The following is a 23,578-nucleotide window of genomic DNA, read 5'->3' as shown; positions in this document are numbered from 1 at the left end:
GTGACCACCATTACAAAACCAGGTGATTTTTACGGACTTTCTTAGTGTTGCTGGAAATGGAATTCTCTCTAGCTGACGATAAAAAAAAATCTTTACTACCGTTTAGCATCCAATTGTTCTGATATATAACCCACCAACAAATTAGACTTGGCAGGACTGAATGGCTCTTGAATTTAGGGCACATTTGGTCAAGAACTTGTCCAAGTCTGACTTAATCCTGCTGTAGGATCAACACCTTCCTATTCCCAATGAACATTTGAGTCACCCAAACTTAACAAGCTTGAGAAACAAAAGAGGATGACTTCAGTATCTAAACTGAACTAATTTGATTTTCGAGGGATTGAAGGTGCTCTCAAAACTCAGATTAAGCCTCTGTAGTCACAATAATTGACCATAAGACCATAATTTAAACAAAGATTAACAATACTTTGGATAACGTACAGTATCAGATACGTTTTTACCTTTTTTGAATACTATACTCATGCATTCCCCACCTCTCTAGTCTCTTACAAATCAAGAGATATTTGATTCCTGCAATACTTGTAGTAAAACAACTTCGGGTCTGTCTGACCTTTTGCAAACCAATTGAACTGATTGGAGCCCAAAAGGGCAAAACATATTGAGGATCCAACTTGAAGATTAACTTGCCCACAATTGATTGTTCCACCGCATCTGGAATATACTTTGCATCATTGAACTCCAATTAGTTCAGTGGGCTTGCAAAAGGTTAAATGATTGCAGTGAACATTAACCTTTTGTGTTTTCTTAAGTTTTAAACAATCATACTAAACTCTTATCATGCAACCCCTTTGCATGAGTAATCAATGTAAGCCTTTCTTTTCTTCTCAATGTCAGCTTCTACTCAGATTCCATTACCTTGTTCATGGCTTATCACTTTCCCATGCTTACATGAATTACCTTCAAATTTGGTTTCTCAGCCATCAAGCCTATACATGAGGTAGTTTGAAGCAAAACAAAGTAAAAGATCATAAAGAGAACATGAAGGCCATTGTGGAGGCCACACCTAGCCTCCAAGTGAAATCCAGATGTATGTCTTTAGATCCCTCATTCACCAAACTGGTCACCACCTTGATGTTGACAGAATCTGTTTTTTTCTTCTGATTATTACAGGTCCAGCAACTAAGTCTTCACTAAACTGGTGCACAAATTGATGCTTCAAGTAGACCCAATTTAATAAGTCAACCTAATTTCATGCAGAGAGTACACACAAGAGCTATAAACCATGCAAGGTTACTAAATGAAGTTTGTTTTCAAGCAGTAGCCAGGTCTGCCAACTCAAATTTGTTGGTGGATCAGATGACTTCTGAATACAAACCTGAGTAAAATAGGTGAGATTTTTGTTGTACTAAGGTGCTAGAAACTCCATTTCTATTAATCACAAGGAAACTCGCTAAATAAAGGTAATGTGACATGCCATGATGAAGGAGTTATAACCTGCGTTGGATTTTTTTTTGTACTTAAAAATCAAATGCCCATAAGATTTTGACTTATTTTGGATCAAACTTATGTGCATTAAAGATTAATTTGAAATAGCATGCTTTTGAGAAGTTTTAGATCTCAAAAACTAAGAATATGCTTATTTTTAAGGCAGAATTTTTTGGTCAGACAAGGACAATATCAATTGCAAAAAAAGTCACAAAAGCACAATCTGTTTTTTATGAATGGCCTTTTTCCTCTCACGTTTGAAGACTATGATGTCAACAAATATCGTGCAGGACATAAAATTGTTATCAGATTATATTAAATTCACAAATGATTAATGGAAAAAGACACCACAGCATGTTTTTTTGTGTATGCCTGAACAAACTCATGATTTGAAATTAAACGCTTGTTAAAAATGCCATCAAGACATGACCTAGTCTGGCAAGTATTTCAGAAGAACTTGAAACGTAAGCTGGTTGCTGTAGCGGAAATCTCAGTAATGGTGGGACCTTCCTGCATCACGAGAGGTAGGATTTTGGACAGAAATAATTTCTTTTTATCAAAGAGTTTCACAAGGTGAAGAAACAACAAATTCTGAATTGATTTTCTTGTAAAAGATGCGGTTTTATTTGTGTTTAATATTCGTCCTTTCAAAAGCTTTAAGCTACCGTGTCCCTTTTCCTTGTTTAGTCTTCTAGGGCCAACCTTCTGAGCATTTTTTGCCTCCAATGGATCTTAAGACCGTGACGGGTGTCACACCACTCCGTCTTGCCCGGTGCACTAAGTACATGCGAGAGCATAGAAACACACGAAGTGACCTACTTTCTGGCCTTTATTGTCCTTGCGTTTCAAGACTTCAGTGTAAAACGAGCGGTCCTTGGAGAGGCTTAAAACTTCTAATCGAGTGCATGCTATTCCCCGAACTCACCGCAAAACAGGTGCCCTGGCAAATGCTCGCGGTTTTCGGCACTCAACCGAGCAAAGATATTTGATCGAAACTTTGTTAGACATGTTCATGAGGTGAGAGAACTTGTATCATGGACTGGAAACTCCGCAAGGGGGTGCAATGCTAGTGAAAATTGGTAAAAATGTTAAAAATGATTTAAAAAAACTTTATGATCTTAAAATTTTTATCATTCTGAAAAAAGGTTAAAAAAGATCGCTTTGAGAATCGGTTGCCCTCTTAGATTCCGATTCCCAATAACTTTGAATCCCTAAACAATAAATTAATCAATATCAGAAACACATCTGATTTCATTGTTCAATGTTTTTAGAATAACATTACTTCCATAGGATCACTTCAACTGTTCTAAATTCTAAATTAAGACAAACGAGGATCGGGCAAATCCTGCAGATTGGGCAAATTGCTCCATGCCCCACTCAAATATAGCGACTGTAATCGGCGATTCTCCTTTATTGTTTAATTTGCTTCCCTCTGACATTCGTAAGGAATACATATTTGTTGTTGATCTTTCAAGTCAGAATTGGACAATTTCTTAATTAGCATTCCAAATCAACCCTACGTACTAGGACTAGTTTGGTCTGCCAGCTCAAATTTGTTCACAGACCAAATATGATTTAAACATTAACAGGCTTTCATTTTAGAGTACTGAGGAGTGCATTCCCTGGAGCGTTTAGAAAAGCCCGTGTAAAGGCCCCCCCCAAAAAATGTAAACATTACTCTACATTTTTCGGCGTGTTTGAAATTTTAATTTTCAAATGGCAATGATAATTTTAAACTGAGGAAATGTTCATGCGATTGAAAAAAAATATTACTCTTTGGCAAGACAATGATGAATAACTATGTATTCAATGGCAGTTGTTTTCTTTGCATGAAGTTATGAAAATTAGGCTTAAAGAAAGTTGACATGGTCAAGACACCTTTGACGAGTTCACCTTTTCATACCAACGAGTTTGAAGAGAAGAGTGAGGGCCAGCTGAAGGTTCTCTCAATAAACGGCAAACAAGTTGAAGGTGTTGACCATATTAACTTTTTGAAATCCAAACCTGAATAAATCTCATGCAAAGGCAGTGTAGCCATTGCATACGCAATCTTCGTTTGGGATAACAGATTTTCAAGGCATGATCTTGACTCAAAACAATTAGAGGCCAATGTTTAGTGGGTCGCAATCTGTTTTCTGTTCACTAGTGAATTGCTTTCCACTAAAGATGTAATGAGCCAAGAATTTTCGGGCTGGGCTGAGCTAAGAGGAAGGTGGCTCATTTCGAGCTGAGCTGGGTCGACAGTTTCCAGCCCACAAGTTGGGCTAGGCCAAAAAACAGGTTTCAAGCTGAGCTGGGTTGATTGGGTTGATATTTTGAGTCAAGTCTGAGCTGGGCCAAATCCAAGCTAGCCCATGTCCGAGCTGGCTCATGATGGAGTTGACCCAACCCATGTCTGGGCTGAGCTATGTTTGAGCTGGAAAAACCAATAGACCTATTGGCCAGTCTAGTTTCTAGTTCTCGTGTCAGGTAGCACCACAAAAGTGTCTTAATCCAAACTAGGTGGTTAAAAAGTGCAATTAAAGACAGAACATAGAGTTCCTTTTAGGCAATGGTACCATTCAGAAAAAACAAAAAAAAAACAGATTTGTGACCTTTCTTTTATCAAGGTTTTATTGCGGTTTCACCAACCTCTTGTACTAGATAAGGAAAAATGGAGTACCGGGCAAAACCATTGAACAAGTAGCTGAGTAGCAACCAAATTGTTGATTGCAACAGACCATTCATTGCCATGCGTAATATTTTCTTGCCTTGTCTTTCAGTTAAAGACAAAAGTTGTCAAACTGAACTGGGCCATAGTTGAGCTCCGTCGAGCTTGGTCAAGGCTGAGGCATGGTCTTGTCGATTTTGAGCTGGGTTGTATCATAGCTCGCCGATTTCGAGCTGCGCCAAGCCAGAGTTTAAACCCAGCTCAAGGTGGTCTGGGCCAAATACGTTTCAGCAGTTCTCGAGTTTCGAACTGGTTTCCAGCCTAGTACATCTCTACTTTCCACCCGCTTGTAAACAGACAAGCATGAAATAAAGTTTCTAACAGTTGTGGTTGGTTTCATTTTTCGTGGATGAGCGTCAAGATTATGCACATGAAAGCCAGTTTTCATAAACGAGAATGACTTCATTGGCCTGTTTTTATTCCCTATAATGGCTTAGCAAAAGCCCCAGTTCACAATCACTTGTGGGGCAGTATATGACCATGCCAGTGAGGAGATGTGGCGCAATGGTCAATATAGGTTTCGAGGAGGAGAGAGGTCCCCACTTCAATTCCTCTTCTCAAGATTTCTCAAGGAAACTTCTTTGGCGCTAACCTTACCCACAGGTGGAGAGCCAACCTGATATGGGCAGGACACTTCCTGTGGGAAATGTAATACAGGACGGTGTGGTGGCTGGCTTCGCAAACCGAGCGAGGCTCTAACCTACGTCCGCTGCACGCTAATTAAAGGACAGATAGTCATCCCCATCGTGAAAGAACATAAAATATTTGTCGTCTTTTCCAGTCATAAAATTAAGTAGTCCCTTTTGGCATGAAACTTGACATTACGAATGAAAAGGAATTGCCATTTGCTTAAGGGCAGGGCGTTTGTTAAGGTACCATATTTGGATCTTTTTTTAATGTTAATGGACTTTGACATGACTAGATGGGTCAATCGAAAAACCGCTTTCATGGACCACATGGATAATACCTATTCATCAAAATCCCCTCCTAACGATCCCCACGGGTCCCATAATCAACCGGATGGAACAACTTCCTTCTTTCGTGTTTTTGGCTCACATGACAATGTTGCGTTCCGAGTAACATTTGGCTCTCTTGTCTATGGCTAATATCCCAAACTAATAATTTAACCAACACTTGTTTGCTTTGCTTCGACATGTTGCGATCTAGTTGTATTTTCGTCTGCATTCCTATACTGCTATCACTAGATGGCGGCAAGAGCGAGAACTTGTCGTCCTCAGTTGTCTATGAAGATGGAGATCAGTATTTATTAGGACTAGGAGTTGCCAATTTAGCAATGTTCTCTCCTTGTGAGGAAGTAAACACATAGAAATAAAACTCAAAATTGTAATCAAATACGTGAAGTCAGTGTTATTTTACAAGTATCGTAAAAGGAATTTAAGACGACTCCAGTTTGACAATGAAAAATAATGGTAAAACGCAAGCCTTTTCTTTTGCCTCCAACAGGAGACCTAAAAACGTTCAAGTCAATTTTTTTGTTTTTTTGAATTGTCACGTGAACCAAGACCAATTCTAAATCCCTCTTTTAAGAATGCATAAGCCGGGGAAAAGGTGTGTTCCAATGTATATACAAATCGGTATAAGTTGGTTGACATTGTTTGTTAGAGCCATTGTTTGGCTGTGTCCCAGTTTTTCGAGACCATTTTGTGGTAAGGCCCTTCGCATGATCGGATCAAATCAAGGTCAGAACCGGCCTGGCCTTCTTCCTCTGCGTTTGTTTGCGTTTAGTTGGCCTTAGTGGGTTGGTTAGCTTTTGGTTTATTCGTTCGCTAATATGACATTTCTTGTCAGTACCTTAGGATTATGGTCCAAATGGAACAAGGCCAACGTGATTGTTATTCAGATCTTACTTTGGTTTTTTGACGCCTTAATTCTTGTCCCATGCTTCAAGTCAGTTGTGGACATTGAGTCTGATCATGGAACGATCCCTTTTTTGGTTCAGATAAGGATTCTTTCGGTTGGTCGGAAAGAGCTTCATGGGTGTCTTTATTGACTCTAGGCTTTGCCATCAAACCACTTGATAAGCCCTTGCACCGTTTCAGCGATAGGGTAAGCAAGCCAGGTCACTCTTGAATCAATCTGGTACCGCCCAACAAAATCCAAGATAAACAATGTCACCTTCAATGGATTATCGTAGCATGGGACAGTCGAGTAAAGCATGCCAAGTTCCCAGTTACAAACGAACGATCTCACTCGTCTTAATATCTAGAAACAGAGAACGCACATATTTGTCCTCACCTGCAGTTCTTTCAACAGAAAACTTGAAGTTTACGAGGGGCATGTCAACCCCAATGCTTAAGATTGACAACTTTGGGCATATGTAATTGCTCCGTATTTTATTATCAAACTTTTTTCAAATCGGATTTTATGATGAAAGTTGTCATTTCTTTCGATAGTTGGGAGTAAGCAAGGACAAGTAATATTTACTGATGTATCCATTGGTCTTTTGGCCGACATTGGCTTGGTCTGGGTTCAAGCAGCTCTGAGTCCTTTATCAGAAAATATGAAAGAAATGAGAGATTCATATTGCTGCAATTGACGCCAACTACCTTTGAAAATATTTGTGTGTTATGGTTTGTCTAAAAGTGATGTCGTCAAAAGCTGACTCAGAAAAGGCAAAAAATTAGAATTTTATGCAATCATCACAACAGAGTTTTGGCCAACTCTTCTGAGTTCCATTATCTAGATTTTGGGCCAAAGTTTGGTCAAAATGAGGGTTCAAATGCTTATACTTTATGATCTTCCCATTTGGGATGAGGCAAACTGTTGATAAAATGTCAAATTTTCATGTCCATTGTGCGTCCACTTATCCAATTGTTCATGGAGTAAGTCATATCATTCATTCGTTGAAAGTCCTCTGCAATTCTCTATACAAGTTTGAGTTTACCTATCTTCCAATAACTACAAGCACTACCATTGATCAAACTGTCTGTCTAGATTTTGGAAGGCCATTTGGAATTGCCATTTTTTTACTCTTCGTCTCCTTTTTTTATGTTTGATCACAAGGACTGAGGCATGAGCCTTTTCATTCAAGATTCATCTTTCATACTTCACAAACAAACTCGAAAAAAAACAGCATACCACGCAACCTCTCAAAAGTTGTACCAGATTTCTCGAACATACCCTCGCAATCGAACAAAAGTACAATTTCAATTGTGTTTGTGCCCAGTGTAGCGTGTCTGAGATGAGAAATGAGCTTATCTAAAATTTACGGACCGTTTCTCCTATCTGGGGCCGATTAGATCTGGGCAGAGGCGCTGAAAATCATGAATAGAGGCGAAAATCGGACACACGCACTGGGACTGAGAAGAGGGGAAGGACACCAAACCGCCCTATTGTTTTTGGCTCGGATTTTGTCTAGATCTTTACGACATGGCCAAGCTCATCAATCCCAAAATGATTCACTAAAAGAGAGAGATTCGACTTGCTTGGTGTCGATTGAGGTCAACTATTTTACTTTAGATGTCGGGCCGTTTTTGACGTCAATGAAGGTGTTTCCCAATAATGAGGCTAATGTCACTCCAGGATAGAGCTGACAAATAAGCATTGGGATTATCAAGCCCCGAATATTTTCAAAATTCCACTCTGACATTCATGTCCTATTATTCTGCAGGTTTGAATTGTCCTCTCACTTCTAAATTTTAGGTCTTGCAATTATTTTTGAAGAACAAAAAGCGGACGAGAAAAGCGGTCAAGATTGGTGTGATCATAGGAAAGCCGTTTAAAGTCTCTGTCTCTTCCAAGTCCTCCAGTTCTTCCACATCCTCGTCTTCATCTTCTGGAGTGTCTTCCTTGGGAAACAGTTCATTGGGAAAATCTTCCAACCTTCCCGACATCAAAGAGTGAGCAAGGGACAAACTTATCATTGGAGACAACATTAAACTTGTATTTCAATGCCATTTAAGCAACCAAATCGAAGATCACGTTTTATGGAGGATGTTTATTTATCCTTTGTACACTGTATTCAAAATGAAACTAGATTAGCGATTATTTTTGTCGTAAGAACCTCACTATTTTGGGGAGTGTATTTTTGTATCATATGACGTCGAAGTGCCTGATCACGTTATTTGCCACAAATTAGTTGCCACTCCGTTTTTCAATTATATGGCCACTGGATATATGTAATGTTTAGATTTGAAGTTAAAGGTGTTTGTTATTATTTTAAGTTAGATTCAGTTTGATTGAGTCAGGTAAGGCTTGAAAAAGTTAGGCTAAGTTTTAAAAACTAGTTTGTGGATAATCAAGTTTGTCCTAAGTGTTAACTCCCAGGTACGACATCAGAAGAATTAACTCTGCTCCGGTCTTTAAAAACAGCTTTCCATCTTTTACGACGGCTTTATTGAGAACGCTATTTTTACCTCTGTCGGGCACCACTTATTGCACAAATAAGTCTTGTATGACGGGAACTATGTGAGGTGGTACGAAACACTTGTTTTCAAAGTTGCAGTGTTCGATTGCAAAGAAAATACCTTATTTAGGTAATCATCATTTCTGATCTTTTGTATCGACCCAACTATGATGATATTAGAAAATAATTCTGTTTTGTAGATGCATATGTGACTGTCATTATCATATTGATTAGAAACGGCCAACATTTGCAGAAAAAGTGTCCATTAAATGTCATAAAACATTCGTAAAAGGTGGTCAGAATAAGCAAACAAATATGTCCTAAAACCTAAAATATGCACAAGATTTACTCAAGCAAATCCGAATTCCATTATCCATGAGCTAATTCCAAAAACCCAAAAAGGTGAAGTGATTTGATTTGAACTCCCGGCGTCTGAGGAGAGCATGTTTGATTTGTTTTTCGCTCTGCATATGGTTCTCAGCCATAATGTCGCGAGATGGCGCAAAAACACGAATGCTTTTTGAGAAGGCTTTGCTCAAAATCAAGAAATGGATAGAAATAGATAATCAATATGCAATATGCATGGCTTGCGAGTAAGCCTTTTTAACGAACATTTTTTGAAGCATATTTCTGCATTTCTAATTAGTATTTTGACATTGATTTCCACAAAGTGTGTTATTTTACAATAGTCCCAATGATTAACATTTTATTCAACGGTACATGCTACTCGAACAATGCTTCGTTATTCAGATTGCATGATAGTTAATCATTTTATTAGTTGGGAATTTGGTGATGGTTAGCTAACACGGCTATGTAAATGGAAGTGAAGAAATTTTCTCAATGAATCACCAAGGACAACTTTTGTAAAAACTAAGGAAACAAGTGTGCACGCCTTTGTTGAATAGCAAAAGCTGTTCAAGTTAAAATGGCCTTTTTGCGTCGATCTCAACTTTTGTTGCTTGATTCAAAACTATGTCGTGCCGTGAAATCCAGTTTGAAACAGGGATTATGGTAAATTGATCTCATTTCAGTTCATTTGGGAGGCCAAATACTGGAGGCCATTTTCTTCATGTGATTCCACCCATCAAAGATCTAGAGGACGACTTACCTTCATCTATAAGGTACTTTGATAAGCCTTGCAACAATCGCAAACCGAATCACCAAACCTGTCATCAACATTCCAATTATTTCTTATTTTTATCTTTCAAGTAGATCGCAAAGTGCCTTTCTGAGTCCCAAAATCCAATTCATCATGACCAAATCGCGAAACTCGGACGATGCAGATGTGCTCAAGGGTTTCATCTCAGACCTCGAGAATGAGCTCAAGGACAAATCCGTCTCTTGTGCCACTTTCGAGGCCGAGATCCGGTCCCTTCAGAGGAAGTTAGCCAAGAAAGATGCCGAAATACTCAAACAACAACGAGAACTTCACAAGCTCAAGGTTAGTGAATGTGACGTACTTTCAAGGCACTCATATTCATTTTTGGGCGTCTTTTAGAGTGTCCTTCAGCAAGCCTCGAGTATTATGTCTACGGGAGATGACCACCTCTTGACCACCATCCAAGAGCAATACTCAATGTCTGGTCAGCTCTCGTTGGCCAAGAAACAGGGTGTCTCAGGAAAGAGCTTGGACCCCGGGAAGTCCGTCAACATCCCGAAGGTGGACAAAGACTTCCGCTCCAAGCAATTGATTAAGGAGGCTTTGACGGAAAATGATTTCCTCACCAACTTGTCTCCATCTCAAATGCGTGAGGTGGTGGATTATATGGAACTTCAAAAGGTTCCTGCTGGCAGCTATGTCATTCGAGAAGGAGACTCTGGTATCATTGATGATTTAGCTTGGCATGTATATCAGAAAAATTAGGACGCTAAAGGCCGTTTCTCTTCCCTCAGGATCCCATCTGTATGTATCCATGGAGGGTGAATATGAGGTCATCAAAGAGGGCAAGGTCTTGGGTCGATTAGGAGTGGGCAAGGCGTTTGGCGAATTGGCCATTTTGTACAATTGCAAAAGAACTGCATCAATTAAAGGTGAGTGCTTCTCTGCACTACAAATTGAGCAGAGGTTGCGGGAGATCAAAGATTTAACTGGCATTCATTCTCTTACTTGTAGCCATAACCCAGGGTGAAGTATGGGCTCTAGAGCGGACCGTGTTTCAGCAGATCATGATGGCCACTGGAATGCAGAAGCTGCAGGATCAGCTCAAATTTTTGCGAACTGTTCCACTCCTCTCAGCTATGACAGATGATCAATTGCTACGATTATCCAACGCCTTTGAAATGGTAAAGTCAATATGCAAGTAAAGCCATTTTCGTCGTGTATTGTGACACATTTCCTTTTAACTGCAGACAACATTCCCCAGAGGAAGTTACATTATCCGCCAAGGGACTAGTGGTGACACGTTCTACATCATCAGTGAGGGCAAAGTCAAAGTCACAAAGCGTCAAGAAGGTAGTTCAGGTTTATAGGTTGCAAGTCAATTGTTCAAATCACTGAACCTCCAATCATTTCCATGTAGGAAAGAGAGATGAAGAAGAGATTCGATCCTTGAGCCGCGGGGACTACTTTGGCGAACAAGCTCTCTTGAAAACTGAATATCGCACGGCAAATGTTGTGGCTGATTCGGAAGAGGTGGATTGCTTGGCCTTTGACAGAGAGTAATACTCATTTTATGACATGGTTAGAATCTTTGATTTACACGTGGGATTTCTACTAAATTTAGGTCTTTCTTCCAATTGGTGGGGGCCTTGGATGAATTGAGAGACAAAGAGTATGCAGACGAACGACCAAGACCGCGGGGTATCAAGGCCATTGAAGATAAGAAAGTCTCCAAAGGTCAGGAATTGTTTTTCCCTATTAGATTTTTTTTTGTTTTACTAATATTATTTCATTTTTAGAGTACGCCAGTGTTACCTTGAACGATTTGGAAGTAATTGCAACCTTGGGAGTGGGCGGGTTCGGTCGAGTGGAACTGGTTCATATTGCCCAAGATAAAACAAAAACGTATGCGCTCAAATGCTTGAAAAAGAAGCATATCGTGGAGACTCAACAGCAAGAACACGTATTCAGTGAGAAAAGGATTATGATGAATTGTAATCACCAGTTCATTGCAAAGTGAGCGCTGTTTGATCCCTACAAACCAGTTCACTCATAGGGTTGACATCGAGGTGAATCATTCGTTTTCTCTTTCAAGGCTATTTCGGACGTTTCGGGACAGGAAGTACGTGTATTTCCTCATGGAAGCTTGTCTCGGGGGGGAACTTTGGACCATTTTAAGAGATCGAGGATGGTTTGATGACTCTACTACTCGCTTCTATCTCGCTTGTGTCATCAGTGCTGTTGGTACAGATTACTCCTTGACAAACGACCTTGAGATTGAACTTGCCAATCTATTGACCTCTTGTAAACTTTTATGCCTCAGATTATCTCCACAGCCGTGGCATCATTTATCGAGACTTAAAGCCCGAGAATCTTCTATTGGACGCCAAGGGTTATGTGAAGATGGTGGACTTTGGATTCTCCAAGAGGATCAACGAGGGAAGTAAGACTTGGACCTTCTGTGGCACACCTGAATACGTGGCCCCTGAAATCATCCTCAACAAAGGACACGACCGCTCGGTGGACTTCTGGTCCCTGGGTGTTCTCATGTGCGAACTTCTCACGGGAACGTAAGGCTTTACAGTCAAGTTCATCAGCTTAAAACATTAGTGACCTTCCAAAAGGGAGCAGCTTGTGTGAATGCAGTTTTTCCAAGGTGCGCGCTTAAGGATCTAAAACATATTGTTGCAGACCCCCGTTTACTGCAAACGATCCAATGAAAATCTACAACATCATTCTGAGAGGTATTGAGCAACTAGAGTTCCCTCGACACGTCACCAAGACCGCCATTGCCATCATCAAGCGTTTCTGTCGAGAAAATCCTGCTGAACGCTTGGGTTATCAGAAAGACGGCATGTTGGACATCAAAAAACACAGGTAAACAAGTCGTCTGTTATACATGTTACTGAAGGGGATGTATGAAGATCATATGCTTTGTGTTTCTTCCCTAGGTGGTATCAAGGGTTTGATTGGGATGGTCTTGAGGCAAGAACCCTAACACCTCCCATTATCTCAAAGGTAGGGGATAGATTTATATTTATGTCAGGAGAGAACTTACAAGAACAATGGAGGATGTTACTTTTTTAACTGGACTTTGCTCCTTTCTTGTTTACCTTTGTTGAGAATTTGTTCTCTCTGAACCATGTTACTCTCAATAACCTTAGCGTTTTAAACCATGAACTTGTTTTATCTTGAACTTTTTATCCGGCCTTGGTTAGATAAGAGAATTTAAGGATTTGAGTTAAATCTGAGAATTGTCGAAACCCTGTCGTGTTTTAGCAAGAGAAGATGTCGGCAGCAGGTCAACCAAACAATCCTCCTTTAAATGTAACAGAGTTAGAGGAAGCCATGATTTTGACCATGGACAACTAGAGAGAATCCCGCCCGTTTTGCCAATGTGGCCGTCAGGTAGATTTTAAGTGTATTCTGATTTTTTATTGATAACTTATTGCAATCTGGTGGTCAGCTAATACAGTCTAAAGCCCCTTGAGAGTTCTTTCTTCTTGTGGTTCATCTTCATAATCTACGTTATGGAGTCCGTCAGGATTGGAGAGAAGCTTCTAGCGAGGTTTTGTAGAGCTCTCCTCTCCAGGCCTGAATGCCTCTATGTCTACGTACAGGTTCAGGTTCTAACAGAACATACGTAAAACTTGAACGTTATTTTGGATCCACATATTCAATGATTTGATTATTTCAGATCCGGTCTCCCTCTGATGCATCAAATTTCGACTCCTATCCAAGGGATGAAGAGATTCCACCTGATGAGGTGTCTGGCTGGGACGAGTCATTCTAATGTATTAAACATGTACCACTTCATAGTTTAACAGACATAAATTTGCATCAGCTTAACATTTAAGACATTGAGAGCCCCTAGTTTTTGGTAGACTCAGCCCATCATCATGCTGTACAAGAGTTCAACATTATAAAACCAATCAATGACCGTCCAGAATATGAAAATGATTCAATCAATGCCTCTTCATCCACTATTTTGACAGGTTGTCTTGATGATAATAAAAATGAAGATCACAGTCAAACGTTTCAATATCATTTATTATTCCTTGCTTTTTCTTCATATAATATTGGGTGGGTTGGAGTCAGATTGGGATGAACCACTCCTCAACGAGTTTCAATGACTGGATGGGAAGGATCAATATAGAGAGGGGTTGCTGTAGCACGCCAGTTATGCTCTTGGCTGTCAGGTGGCGGCCAAATGAAGGATCCCTTGTGATGGGTGCTCTTGGGATTGACGGCGTAGTTCTGCAATAAATGAAATGTGCAATTGGCCTTAGTTTTTAGTTCTTTAACTTCCTTTATTTGACCTCACCCCTGCCATTCTCTTGACTTGAGGCTGTCTTGGACCTCCAGGAGCTGGCCTCATAATCTGTTGTTGTTCAATCAAGTTAGGTTGGGAGTACAATTTGGCCGGACTATTGTAGGTTGCCATCTTTGGTTGGTCTACTCCTTGCCTAGGTTGGAAGACTTTGGTTGGTTGGTCTACTCCTTGCCTAGGTTGGGAGACACTGGTTGGTTGGCTAGGTTGATTTGTCAAAGTAATTGGGATGTTCCGACCACTTTGTAAAGGAGTCTCATTGGCGAAAGGATAGTTGGTTGCATAGACGGTCGGATTTTCATTGGCTGGAACTGAAAAGACCACTCAAAGATACGAGCACGAACGGCATCACAACCTCTTTGTAGGCTTACTGTCAAAATCAAAAATTAAAAAAATGAAGGAGGTAAAATTGGAAAGCACATGTGAGAAAATTGAAAAAGAAAATCAGTTTGATCAAAACAAACACAGAAAGAAGACAACATTTTACTCCTACCACCCTGATCAGTGCACAACACACTACATAGAATAGTTTGAATTGACAATTATCCTACGAAATCATTCAGCCGTTCTCAATAGTCTTTTTAATTTGTCCTCGTATTTTAGAGGATACAGAGGCAGCTGTCATCTCATAGAACTAAGTTGAAGGGCCTTAGTTTACAGTGCTATAAATTCCTTCAATTTCTAAGATTTTTTTTTTTTACAATCATGTGCTTTTTCAGCCTTGTGCCTAGAAAATGTTGGTAGCCTCAAAGCAATACCATCCCTGCTTCTAAATTTTATCTTTCCATCTAATTAATATTCTTTATTTGGGTTTTCACGGGTTTTAATTACCGCTACAAGGGATTTAATTCCAGGTACCATTGCAATAAAATATTGTTATTTGCCTAAAAGTTAGAATATTGTCTTTAAATCAAGTATAACTCGTTCAATCAACATTTAAATCAAAATCCAAGAGAGGCATTCACTTAGAAGCCAGAAAAGGTTTAAATAAAGGTAAGAATGGATTCTGGTTTTGAAGATTACCAAAACATTTGTACTCTAGAGAGTACAAATGTACTCTTCTTTTGATCTCTTTTCCTTGAACAGTTTGAAACTATCGTGGATTAATCAAACTTAAAATTCATTCTTCCAATTTTTTCACGCTGACCAATTTTCAATAATTATTCCTCCTAACAGAAACATCAAAACGATTCTCAGACGATCAATCGGGAAGAGTTTATGCTTCATTTCCTTAGATCAACTTTCAGACTCATGCAGGCAAAACTCTCAATGAAACGTACCCCATTTACCCGACGATGAATGAGCTTACCATTTGGTTTATTCCCTCCGTACATATCCGACATGAATTGCTTTGTGAAGTCCTGAGCATTATTTGCAGCGGCCACGGGGTTCTGATTCAGCTTGTTCTTCCACTCATTTTCAGAGAAGCTAATCTGCTGAATAAGACAGAATCAGTTAATTTCATTTCAAACCTCACTTGTCAAACTCTGGCTTGTTCCAGATTTTTCGCAATAAGTAGAACAATCCTAGTCAAACCTCTCGATGAAGTTGCGTGATTTTGGGTCGTATCTTAAAAATCTCGTTTTCTCCTGAACAAGGGAAATAAATTGATCAAGGGAAATAAATTGATCAAGGGAACTTTGAAAACGGATCTGCAAATGTACAACCCAAAATATCACCGTTTCATTTTTCGGGGGGCAGGATTTTACTACCTCTTGCGTAAATTTCTTTCAAGTCAAAGTTTAACAAATCAATTTAACTATCGCACCGGAACAACCTTTGGTTGGGGCTTTGGCAATCCACTGAAACTATTAGTTCTCTGAGGAACTGGACTGGTTTGAGGTTTCTTCATGATGGGCTTGACCGGCTTGCTAGAGCTTCTCACTGGCGGTTGAACTAAATGGAAAAGTCATGAAACATTTCGATCCTCTCGTAGTGTTATTAATACGTGACACAAAAAGTGATTTAACTTTGACAAGGTGTGCCGTTGACTCTTTATTAGGGGCGACAATTCACCATTGTCAAGAATGGTATGGCAAAATTCGAGATTTTTTTTCCTTTTCAAAACAGTCATTGTCATTACTACATTGAACATTTATATTTTTGCATTGTTTTTTTTTATGGCCTATACTAACCGCAATAGGGAATGTGCATTGCTATTAAAAGGAAAAGATTGTAATACGTCTAAATATTACCACTTCAACTTCATAGAATATTTGCTGAACAAACGAATTTGAATTCGCAGACAAGGGTGGGCCCTTGAATATAGAGTTGATCTGGACTGCTTATTATCATTTTTTCCAAATTAGTGACCTGTAGTAGAAATTGATATTACAGGTCAATAGTCCAAATCTGACTTGAAAGATGCTATCGCATCATTATCATCAATGTACTCCCTACGAGTACTTAAGGGAAGCAAATGGAACTATGAAAGAAGAGAGGTGGACTTTCATTTTTTACCTAGGCAGGATACTCAAATGCTTGAAGGTGCTTTCAAAAGGCACATTAAACCTCTATCTACGGTCATGAGAATTGACCCTAAATCTTGAGTTGGTACAAAGCTCTTTGATGCTTTAGAAAACGTTCCGTAACAGATATTGCATTTGAACCTCACTGAAAATTGTATCTATTGCAAATCATCCATGACTGGATGTTCATTGTATGTGGAGGGAGGAATAAATCAAAAGAAATGAAACTATTTTGAGAAAAAAAGGTGTGCTTCAACATTTTACATGACGGATTTCTTACTTGGAGCAGGGCTGCCATCTGTATCGTCCGTGTCTAAAGCGCGTTGAAGCAACTTAAAGCTGGCACTCTGGGTTGGCGAATTGTAAGAGAGTCCGGTCTCCGGACTTTCCATGGCTCCTGGAACGAAAAAAGAGAGACTGGACAGTTGTTACAGGCTCATAAATTCGAATACGTGTCGGACGAAATAAGCTCCACGTAGGCAAGAGGCCGTAAACTTTCACTTATTTAAGGCTGAAAAAAGTTCAAATTTAGTCATCTTGCTTTGAAAGCGGCAGAAGACAGCAGTGAAATCTTTGCTTCAAAATGAACTCCTTGAAGACCTTGATCCTGTTGGTTTTGATTAGTTTGGCCTTGGCCAATCCAATTGAAGGTAAGAATAGGTGAAGCTCAATTACCTTAACCATTTTAAATGATTTGTTTCTGTAGACAATATGTTGGAAGAAGAATTTGTTGACTTTGAGCAGGATGCAGGTGAGACTAGGAAGTGTTTTTTATTAGACGCCCGAATCTAACTTGTGTGTAACTTTGTTTTTTAAGATGATTTCATCGCCTCAGATTTGGGTAAGTGTTAAGATTAACAACAATTCAAGTTCGTTCCCTTTTTGGAGGCCCAACAACTCAATGTGCTTCTATTTTTCAGCGAAGAACGAAGTGTTTGAATCTTCGCGTGGAGGCTACAAACTAGAGCGTAAGCAAGTTTTACTTTTTTAGTGATTTGGGGTAAAAGTGAGCTCATAGTTATAGTTATCAATTTCTTCCAGTTTGTTCCAAAACTAAGCATTGTCCTGATGGTTTCAAATGCATGTTGGCTAGTCTGGATCAGGCCGTCTATATCTGTACCAAGAAGTAATCTTAACACTAATCAATGACCTAATTTAGGAGGTGTCTGCATTCATATTCAATTTTGTGTAATCGTGTCAGTATTTTGTAAATGTGTTTCTTATATTATGAAGTTGCGAAATAAAATTGTAAAATTTATATGGAGTATCATTGGAACACTTTTGTTTCTCAGCAAGCTCTTTTTAAGCCCAGGGAAGTAGTAACATAATTACTGTATTTTGTTCCTTTTCTCAAAAAGGGAATTGTAATCCCGTCATGTTCGAAAATGGTAAAATTATAAAGATCCAAAACTCAAAAAAACTTGGTACTCGTTACCTTTTTATCCTCCATAGAGGCCCTCTAGTTTTAGTTTCTCTCTTGACAACACAGGAAACTTGAAGCTTTTAGGCAAATGTGACAGAAATTGTCATTTTTGCTATTATCACTGTATGTATCCTGAAGAAAGAAGATCAGGTTTAAAATTAAAAATAACAATTAAAAACACTTTAAACTTTGTGACCATTACATTACTCTATCGTTGATATTTCCATATCGAATTCCCCTGAATTAATACACCTGATTCAGAGCAAAGTTGGCACCAAATTCGCTAAGTCTCTACATTTCTTTGAATTCAGGCACAAGCTTCGAACAGGGAAACTATATAGGCTTGAAAATTTCCAAAACTGTTTTTTCATCATGACCTCTTTTGTCAATATTGCACACCTTCTACAATCATCGGTCGAGGTAGGGATAAGATCCAAATTTTTGGCATGAAATCCATTTGAAATATTCATTCCAGAAAAAGGCAAAATGTCTAATATTGACACTAAGAAAGTTGTAACTCGTCTCCTTATTACCTTTCAATCTTTATATGATATTTGGTCTACCAACGCATTTGAGTTGGCAAACCAAGAACAAACTAGTCCTTGAATGTAGGGTTGATCTGGATTGCTTTATAAAAATTTGTCCAAGTCTGACTTGAAAGATGCTCCCGGATCAATAATGCCTATGTATTCCTTACAAATACTAGAGGGAAGCAAATTAAACAATGAGGGAGCCCGAGAAAGAAGAGATGTGGACTTCATTGTTCGAACTAGCCTGGATTCTCGAAGGCTTGAAGGTGCTCTCAAAACGCATATTAAGCGTCGACGGTCACTAGAGTTGACCCTAAATCCTGGGTTGGGACAAAACACTTTTCTGAGGTTTCAAAATATGTTTTATAAAAATAGAAAACTCTAATACTGGAAAAGTAGGTCCAAAACAGCTTTTTCGGCTAAAAAGTATTTTAGCATGTTAATGAATATTTTTTTAAACTCTTTATTGCGAGAAGCAAGTCTCATTTGATATACATTTCTTTAAACAAGCTTTATTATATGAATAATAATTTATTATATGAATAATACTGTATATATGGTATACTTGTCTTGTTCTTGTCTTGTTCCCGCTGCCACTTGTACAATATAATTTAAAGTTCTTTACCTATGGGGTTGAAATCCCATGATATTTGATTTTTGGCGGATTTAACTATTCCTTGAATATGAAGGCTGGTTGATCGGAAATTGGGGCCTAAATTGATATTTCATCAATTGCGAGCAGAATCAGACATTGGATTGAACAAGATGGGATTGAGTTTTAATGACAAGTTCGAGTAGTTGTCATGAGACATAATTTGGAAATTGTGTGGCACATGAGCCCACTTTTTTAAAGCGCAGGAGTGAATTTTAGATTGAGAAAAGGTCGTACTATACTACATAAGTTGGATATTTTCTCGATCTAAGATTCAATCCTTGGCGTAAACAAACTAGGCTCTGGTCTAATATATTTATTTTTGAATGAATACATGGATAGGCAACCAAAAGACCACCAGCACAAAGAAAACATACCTTTATCATCAAGAAACTGAGCCGCTTCATTGTCTTGTTATTTCCTTCGATTTAAAAAAAGTACCCCCAAGTGTGCCAACATTTGTTTTGAGCTCAATAATAACTTGGATGTTCCGTGTTTAATCACGCAGTCAACCGAGTCTTACCTGTGGAGTTCCTTCGCCTGGCCCAATCCGGAGTATCCCCGTTGTCATCCATGAATCGGACCATCTTCAGGGTTTCCGAATTGGGTAAACCCCCGGATGGTTTGGGCTTGCCCCTTCTAGCGAAACACAACAGAGCTCTATCAAAATCTCAATCCCTTCATTGTGTCCCCGTGCCCAAACTCACTTGGCTTGAACATACTCCTCCACTTGTCCCCATGCCTTATCCAGATTGTCGGCCGAATACAGATCTTTGGCCGAGTTATAAGTGGCCACCATTGGAGCCCCGTTGTAAACGATCTTTCTTTGCGGCTTGTGGTAAACGGGGCGGGACACTGGGGCGGATCCAAACACGGGCGACGGCCTGCTAGGACTAGGAGCTTGACGGACAGGAGGAGGGGCCCTTCAAAGGATAAGACAAATTGTTCAGTGATTACCCAATTTTTGGGGTTGTATTCTGACGTACTTGTATGAGGAGGTGGTGAACGTCAAGGTCTTCTTGCCCACGGGTTCCAAAACGACGTTGTGGTCGTTTTGGTCCGTGGCAGAATACGAATGGGACCCGGGTCCATAATGAAGAGGGGATCGGAGCTGATGTTCCACATTACCGATTCGTCCATCCATTTGACTTTTAGAGCTCATCTCCGGTTGTTTCGATCCCGGAGAGTGTTTAATGCCTCCAGCAGTGTAACTGAAGGGCTTGGTTCCACTTGATCCGAATCCTGGTTTCCCTGAGAGGAAAGAATTAGATTTGTTTAGGGAGGAGACGTGGCGTAGGGGTTAGCGCAGTTTCCATGCATGAGAGAGAGGTCCCCGGTTCGATTCTCCTCTCCGACCTTACTCAAAGAAACTTTCAGATGCTAACCACGTCCACACACGGAGAACCCATCTGATACGGGTATGAAACTGCCTTTCAATATAAGGACGATGTGATGGCTAACATGGCTGGCCAGGCGAGGTTCACCCCTCCAACGCTTGGCCCCGAAATCCAAAAAGCAATTATCAAAAATGAGGTTTGTAGTTCTTTTCTCAAGCGAAATGAAATGCCCATGATGGCGACAGGTGTTTTCATACCCTAAAATTTTGACTTTCAAGCTATGAAGGTATCAGAATTGAATCGGGTATAATGGCTAGATACGAGTGTAAGTACATATGTTTTCGGATTTCTTGACTATTTGCGAGACTTTAAGACCTTCCTTGATATATGGAACGAATGGCCAGTTCCTTATATCAAAAAATAGAATCCCTGATTTCAGTAAGCTTTTTCAAAAACAGAACTGGCGCTATTCGTTGATTACCTATTTAAAAGTATTTGCTGGGTTATTGACTTGTTTTAATTATTGATTAAGACGATAACGTGGATAAAAACCCCGTCATGGCAAAGAAAATGAAATAGCGAAATATATCCGGAAAAAAAATGAAAATTATGACCAAGTCTTGACTGGTCAGCAATAAATCGGAAACGTGCAATGGTCGATTGTAAACAGAAGTGGACATTTGTTCCGTTCTTTTCCAGAACATTAGCGAAAATTGTCATCAGATGTTAAAAATATGAGAACAAAAATCATTGTTCCAAATTTGCTTGCTTTGCTTGTGCCCTATAAAAAAAATAAGTGCGACATCCAACTTATTTAGATATTTAAAATAACGTTCAACGATCCAAAGTGAAAGTATCAGAAAAGTTGTGCCTCTAGGAATGATTGTCATGTAATAAAATGCTTATATTTCTTTCAGGTAAAAATAACATGGTTCGTTTGGTTCCTAGTTTCTAGAAGCACCCAAATTAGATATGAAGTTACTTCGGCTCAAATTAAAGCCTAAATTTCGATCTCGATTTTGGTTTGACTTATCTATGGAGGGTACTGAAACTCTGTGCGAGGTTTCCCCGTAAGGTAATATTTATCCAATAGAAATCAAACTTTAAGCCATAGTTATACATTTGTTTTTCCTAAGAACATTCAGCAATTAAAAAATCACCGGTGCTTTGTCAAACTTATGATTGAAAGTCCTTTTCGTCCGTTCTTTAACCAGCTTACAAACTAAGGGCGGCTTTACACTAGGATGGAAATCATATATTGAATCCGGTTTGAAGATTGAATTGGAACTAGTGTTGGGGCGAGTCCACCAAAGGGTTCGAGTCATTCAATGTATTCAAGTCGAAATTTACACCAAAGAATAAGATTTATTTTCACAAATCCGGACTCGAGTCTTTTAGAAAGGACTTGGACTCTGATTCAATCCTGGTTTTCCATCGTAGTTTAAAGCCGTCCTCACTCATTTTGCAAAGGCAATAATCCATTTAGTGCACGAGATGACATAACATTTTAATTTAAAAAAAAACCCACGCATATTTTCCATGACGTATTTTGAATTCTATTTCAAAAACTTCTAGCGTTTTCACCAATCTGATTCTGGGAACTTTGAACTTGTAGAGATTTGGTTGTGCCATCCCAGATACAAAATATTGAACTGTACTCACCTCCACAACCGCGCATATTCTGCATGAACTGACGGGTGAAATCCTCGGCATTGGAGGCGGATCCCGCCCGATTCTCATTCAACACGCCTTCCCATTGACCTCGATGGTGAACAGCAGACATCTGTGCAAGTACAGCACGTAAGTACTCAAACAGATCAGAAAAGCCTCCTTGTTCAAAATCAATCGGCCATTCAACGACCTCTCAAGGCCAGATCAGATCGAAAAACAACAATTATGAACGGATTGCGTGCGGGGCAAAATCACACCCGACAAAGTTTGAACTTGTTTCGGACACCACCGACACAGCGCTCAGTTTGTGAGTGACTGAGGTCGCCTCTCAACAGATTAGTTGCAGTTGAGCGAGCCTCCATGAGGTCATGCCTCCAGTCGACAAAGGCGATGGTGATGTCACTTGACAATCGAAAATAAAGGTCGGCTTGAGAAGAAGGTCGGGTGTTTAAAACAAAAAAAACTGAAGAAAGACACGATATCTTACCGTTCGGGGAGCTGATGGAGGAGGTGGGTGCCGATGAGTCAATGGAACCCCAAGAGTTTCCAGACCTTCAACGGAACGCTCGACAGGTGTACAACTACGAACGCCCGGGAGAGCCGCCAATCTTCGCTGGCTCCAGTTTATGAAATACACAAATACACTTGTAAATCGGTATTTGTGATTCCAAACGGGGCTTGGATCTTCCCGAATTTGCCTTTGAAGTAGATGGGCGGTTTTTGTGATCAACTCCATAATTCTTTTCAAAGCCAAAATATTTACGGATTCATAGCAACGAATCAACCAATGTCAAGTAGAAAAAAAGTGCCATCCGTGTGTGAATACATGATTTAAAACGTTAAAACGAATCAATAGAATTTAAATGAATAACATTAAAATATGATAAAACTGCTAATAAAAACTAACACTGTGGGAAAAAATCCAAGTCAAACGATATTAGCTGTATTTCAGAGTGAAAGGATTTTAAATAGAGACAACAATATACAATTATTTTTTTTGTGCGGACTTCCTTACCGCTACCGGGATTGGAATCATTTACATGAACAGTATATTGTTTATACCAAAGGCTTATCTTTTTATCTTTTTGGAAGTCGTGTCCTTTTTGTGGAGTGTTAACTTACAAGTGTAACTCAATGGAGCGATCATGCTTTTTACCTTCGATCTGACAGAAAACCCAAACGAAAGATCGAGAGGCCCAAACAAAACATTTATTTCGAGTTGATCTTGAAAAAGAGCAACTCAAAATGAGAAGTGCATCATTTTTCGAATTCTTGGCTCTCAGCCAAGTGGGAGTTTTTATTTCCCCACTTCCATCCATTCAATGCGTGCTCCATGTTGTCGTAATCGATACGTAGGGAGCTAGGTACGAATGGATTTAGTTAGGACGGGGCATAAAATTCCTTAATAGTTTCTTCCAGGACATTTTTCAGCTCAAGACAAAAAGGAGAACATCTCTTCGAGAAAGGTTAGTTCCTGACATTTAGAAATCCCACGAATGAGCCGAAATACCAAATGCGGGACTGCGCAAATCGTAGAATACGAAAG

The 23,578-nt window shown here is 39.4% G+C and overlaps 2 protein-coding genes across 8 annotated transcripts in view; one reads left to right on the top strand and one right to left on the bottom strand.

The window, feature by feature from the left end:
- The window catches only part of LOC131891449 (cGMP-dependent protein kinase, isozyme 1-like), a 16,149-nt gene extending 2,677 nt beyond the window's left edge, over positions 1 to 13,472 (top strand). Inside the window, exons 2-17 of one of the 3 annotated variants that reach the window (XM_059241030.1) lie at positions 7,820 to 8,016; positions 9,554 to 9,643; positions 9,735 to 9,963; positions 10,021 to 10,342; positions 10,416 to 10,553; positions 10,636 to 10,805; positions 10,872 to 10,974; positions 11,042 to 11,180; positions 11,246 to 11,358; positions 11,421 to 11,637; positions 11,717 to 11,865; positions 11,945 to 12,191; positions 12,313 to 12,498; positions 12,573 to 12,639; positions 12,901 to 13,029; positions 13,319 to 13,472. In XM_059241030.1, the coding sequence (XP_059097013.1) occupies positions 9,775 to 9,963; positions 10,021 to 10,342; positions 10,416 to 10,553; positions 10,636 to 10,805; positions 10,872 to 10,974; positions 11,042 to 11,180; positions 11,246 to 11,358; positions 11,421 to 11,637; positions 11,717 to 11,865; positions 11,945 to 12,191; positions 12,313 to 12,498; positions 12,573 to 12,639; positions 12,901 to 12,993 (2,133 nt within the window). In that variant the 5' untranslated portion in view covers positions 7,820 to 8,016; positions 9,554 to 9,643; positions 9,735 to 9,774 and the 3' untranslated portion in view covers positions 12,994 to 13,029; positions 13,319 to 13,472. Of the gene's footprint in view, positions 1 to 7,819; positions 8,017 to 9,553; positions 9,644 to 9,731; positions 9,964 to 10,020; positions 10,343 to 10,415; positions 10,554 to 10,635; positions 10,806 to 10,871; positions 10,975 to 11,041; positions 11,181 to 11,245; positions 11,359 to 11,420; positions 11,638 to 11,716; positions 11,866 to 11,944; positions 12,192 to 12,312; positions 12,499 to 12,572; positions 12,640 to 12,900; positions 13,030 to 13,318 lie in introns of all 3 variants that reach the window. The other 2 variants (XM_059241028.1, XM_059241029.1) reach the window with 2 other exon arrangements.
- Positions 13,473 to 13,653: 181 nt separating this feature from the next.
- On the bottom strand, positions 13,654 to 22,783 carry LOC131891450 (uncharacterized). Of its 5 annotated transcripts, XM_059241035.1 has the most exons (11): positions 22,520 to 22,783; positions 22,024 to 22,144; positions 20,011 to 20,275; positions 19,732 to 19,947; positions 19,548 to 19,663; positions 16,700 to 16,816; positions 15,720 to 15,847; positions 15,261 to 15,387; positions 14,131 to 14,262; positions 13,946 to 14,091; positions 13,654 to 13,878 (listed from the first exon to the last, which is right to left on the bottom strand). In XM_059241035.1, the coding sequence occupies exons 1-11, from the start codon at positions 22,766 to 22,768 to the stop codon at positions 13,738 to 13,740; spliced, it is 1,758 nt and encodes a 585-aa protein (XP_059097018.1). In that variant the 5' UTR covers positions 22,769 to 22,783; the 3' UTR covers positions 13,654 to 13,737. The 5 variants fall into 5 exon arrangements, with proteins under 5 accessions (XP_059097018.1, XP_059097014.1, XP_059097015.1 ...); XM_059241031.1 differs by having other exon boundaries at positions 13,946 to 14,262; XM_059241032.1 differs by having other exon boundaries at positions 13,946 to 14,262; positions 15,261 to 15,384.
- Positions 22,784 to 23,578: the final 795 nt, after the last annotated feature.

This window comes from Tigriopus californicus, chromosome 12 (genome assembly GCF_007210705.1).
Source record: "Tigriopus californicus strain San Diego chromosome 12, Tcal_SD_v2.1, whole genome shotgun sequence".
Classification (NCBI taxonomy): Eukaryota; Metazoa; Arthropoda; class Copepoda; order Harpacticoida; family Harpacticidae; genus Tigriopus; species Tigriopus californicus.
The sequence above is the reverse complement of the archived record's forward strand: the minus strand, read 5'-3'. Positions and strand labels throughout refer to the sequence as shown.

Bases quoted from the DNA above. Each gene is read 5' to 3' on its own strand.
- LOC131891450 (XM_059241031.1), bottom strand. From the start codon at position 22,768: ATGGAGTTGATCACAAAAACCGCCCATCTACTTCAAAGGCAAATTCGG. The intron at 22,145-22,519 runs GTAAGATATCGT...GTACTTGCACAG, and splicing joins CTCCATCAGCTCCCCGAACG to ATGTCTGCTGTTCACCATCG. The intron at 13,879-13,945 runs GTGAGGTCAAAT...CATTTATTGCAG, and splicing joins AAGTCAAGAGAATGGCAGGG to AACTACGCCGTCAATCCCAA.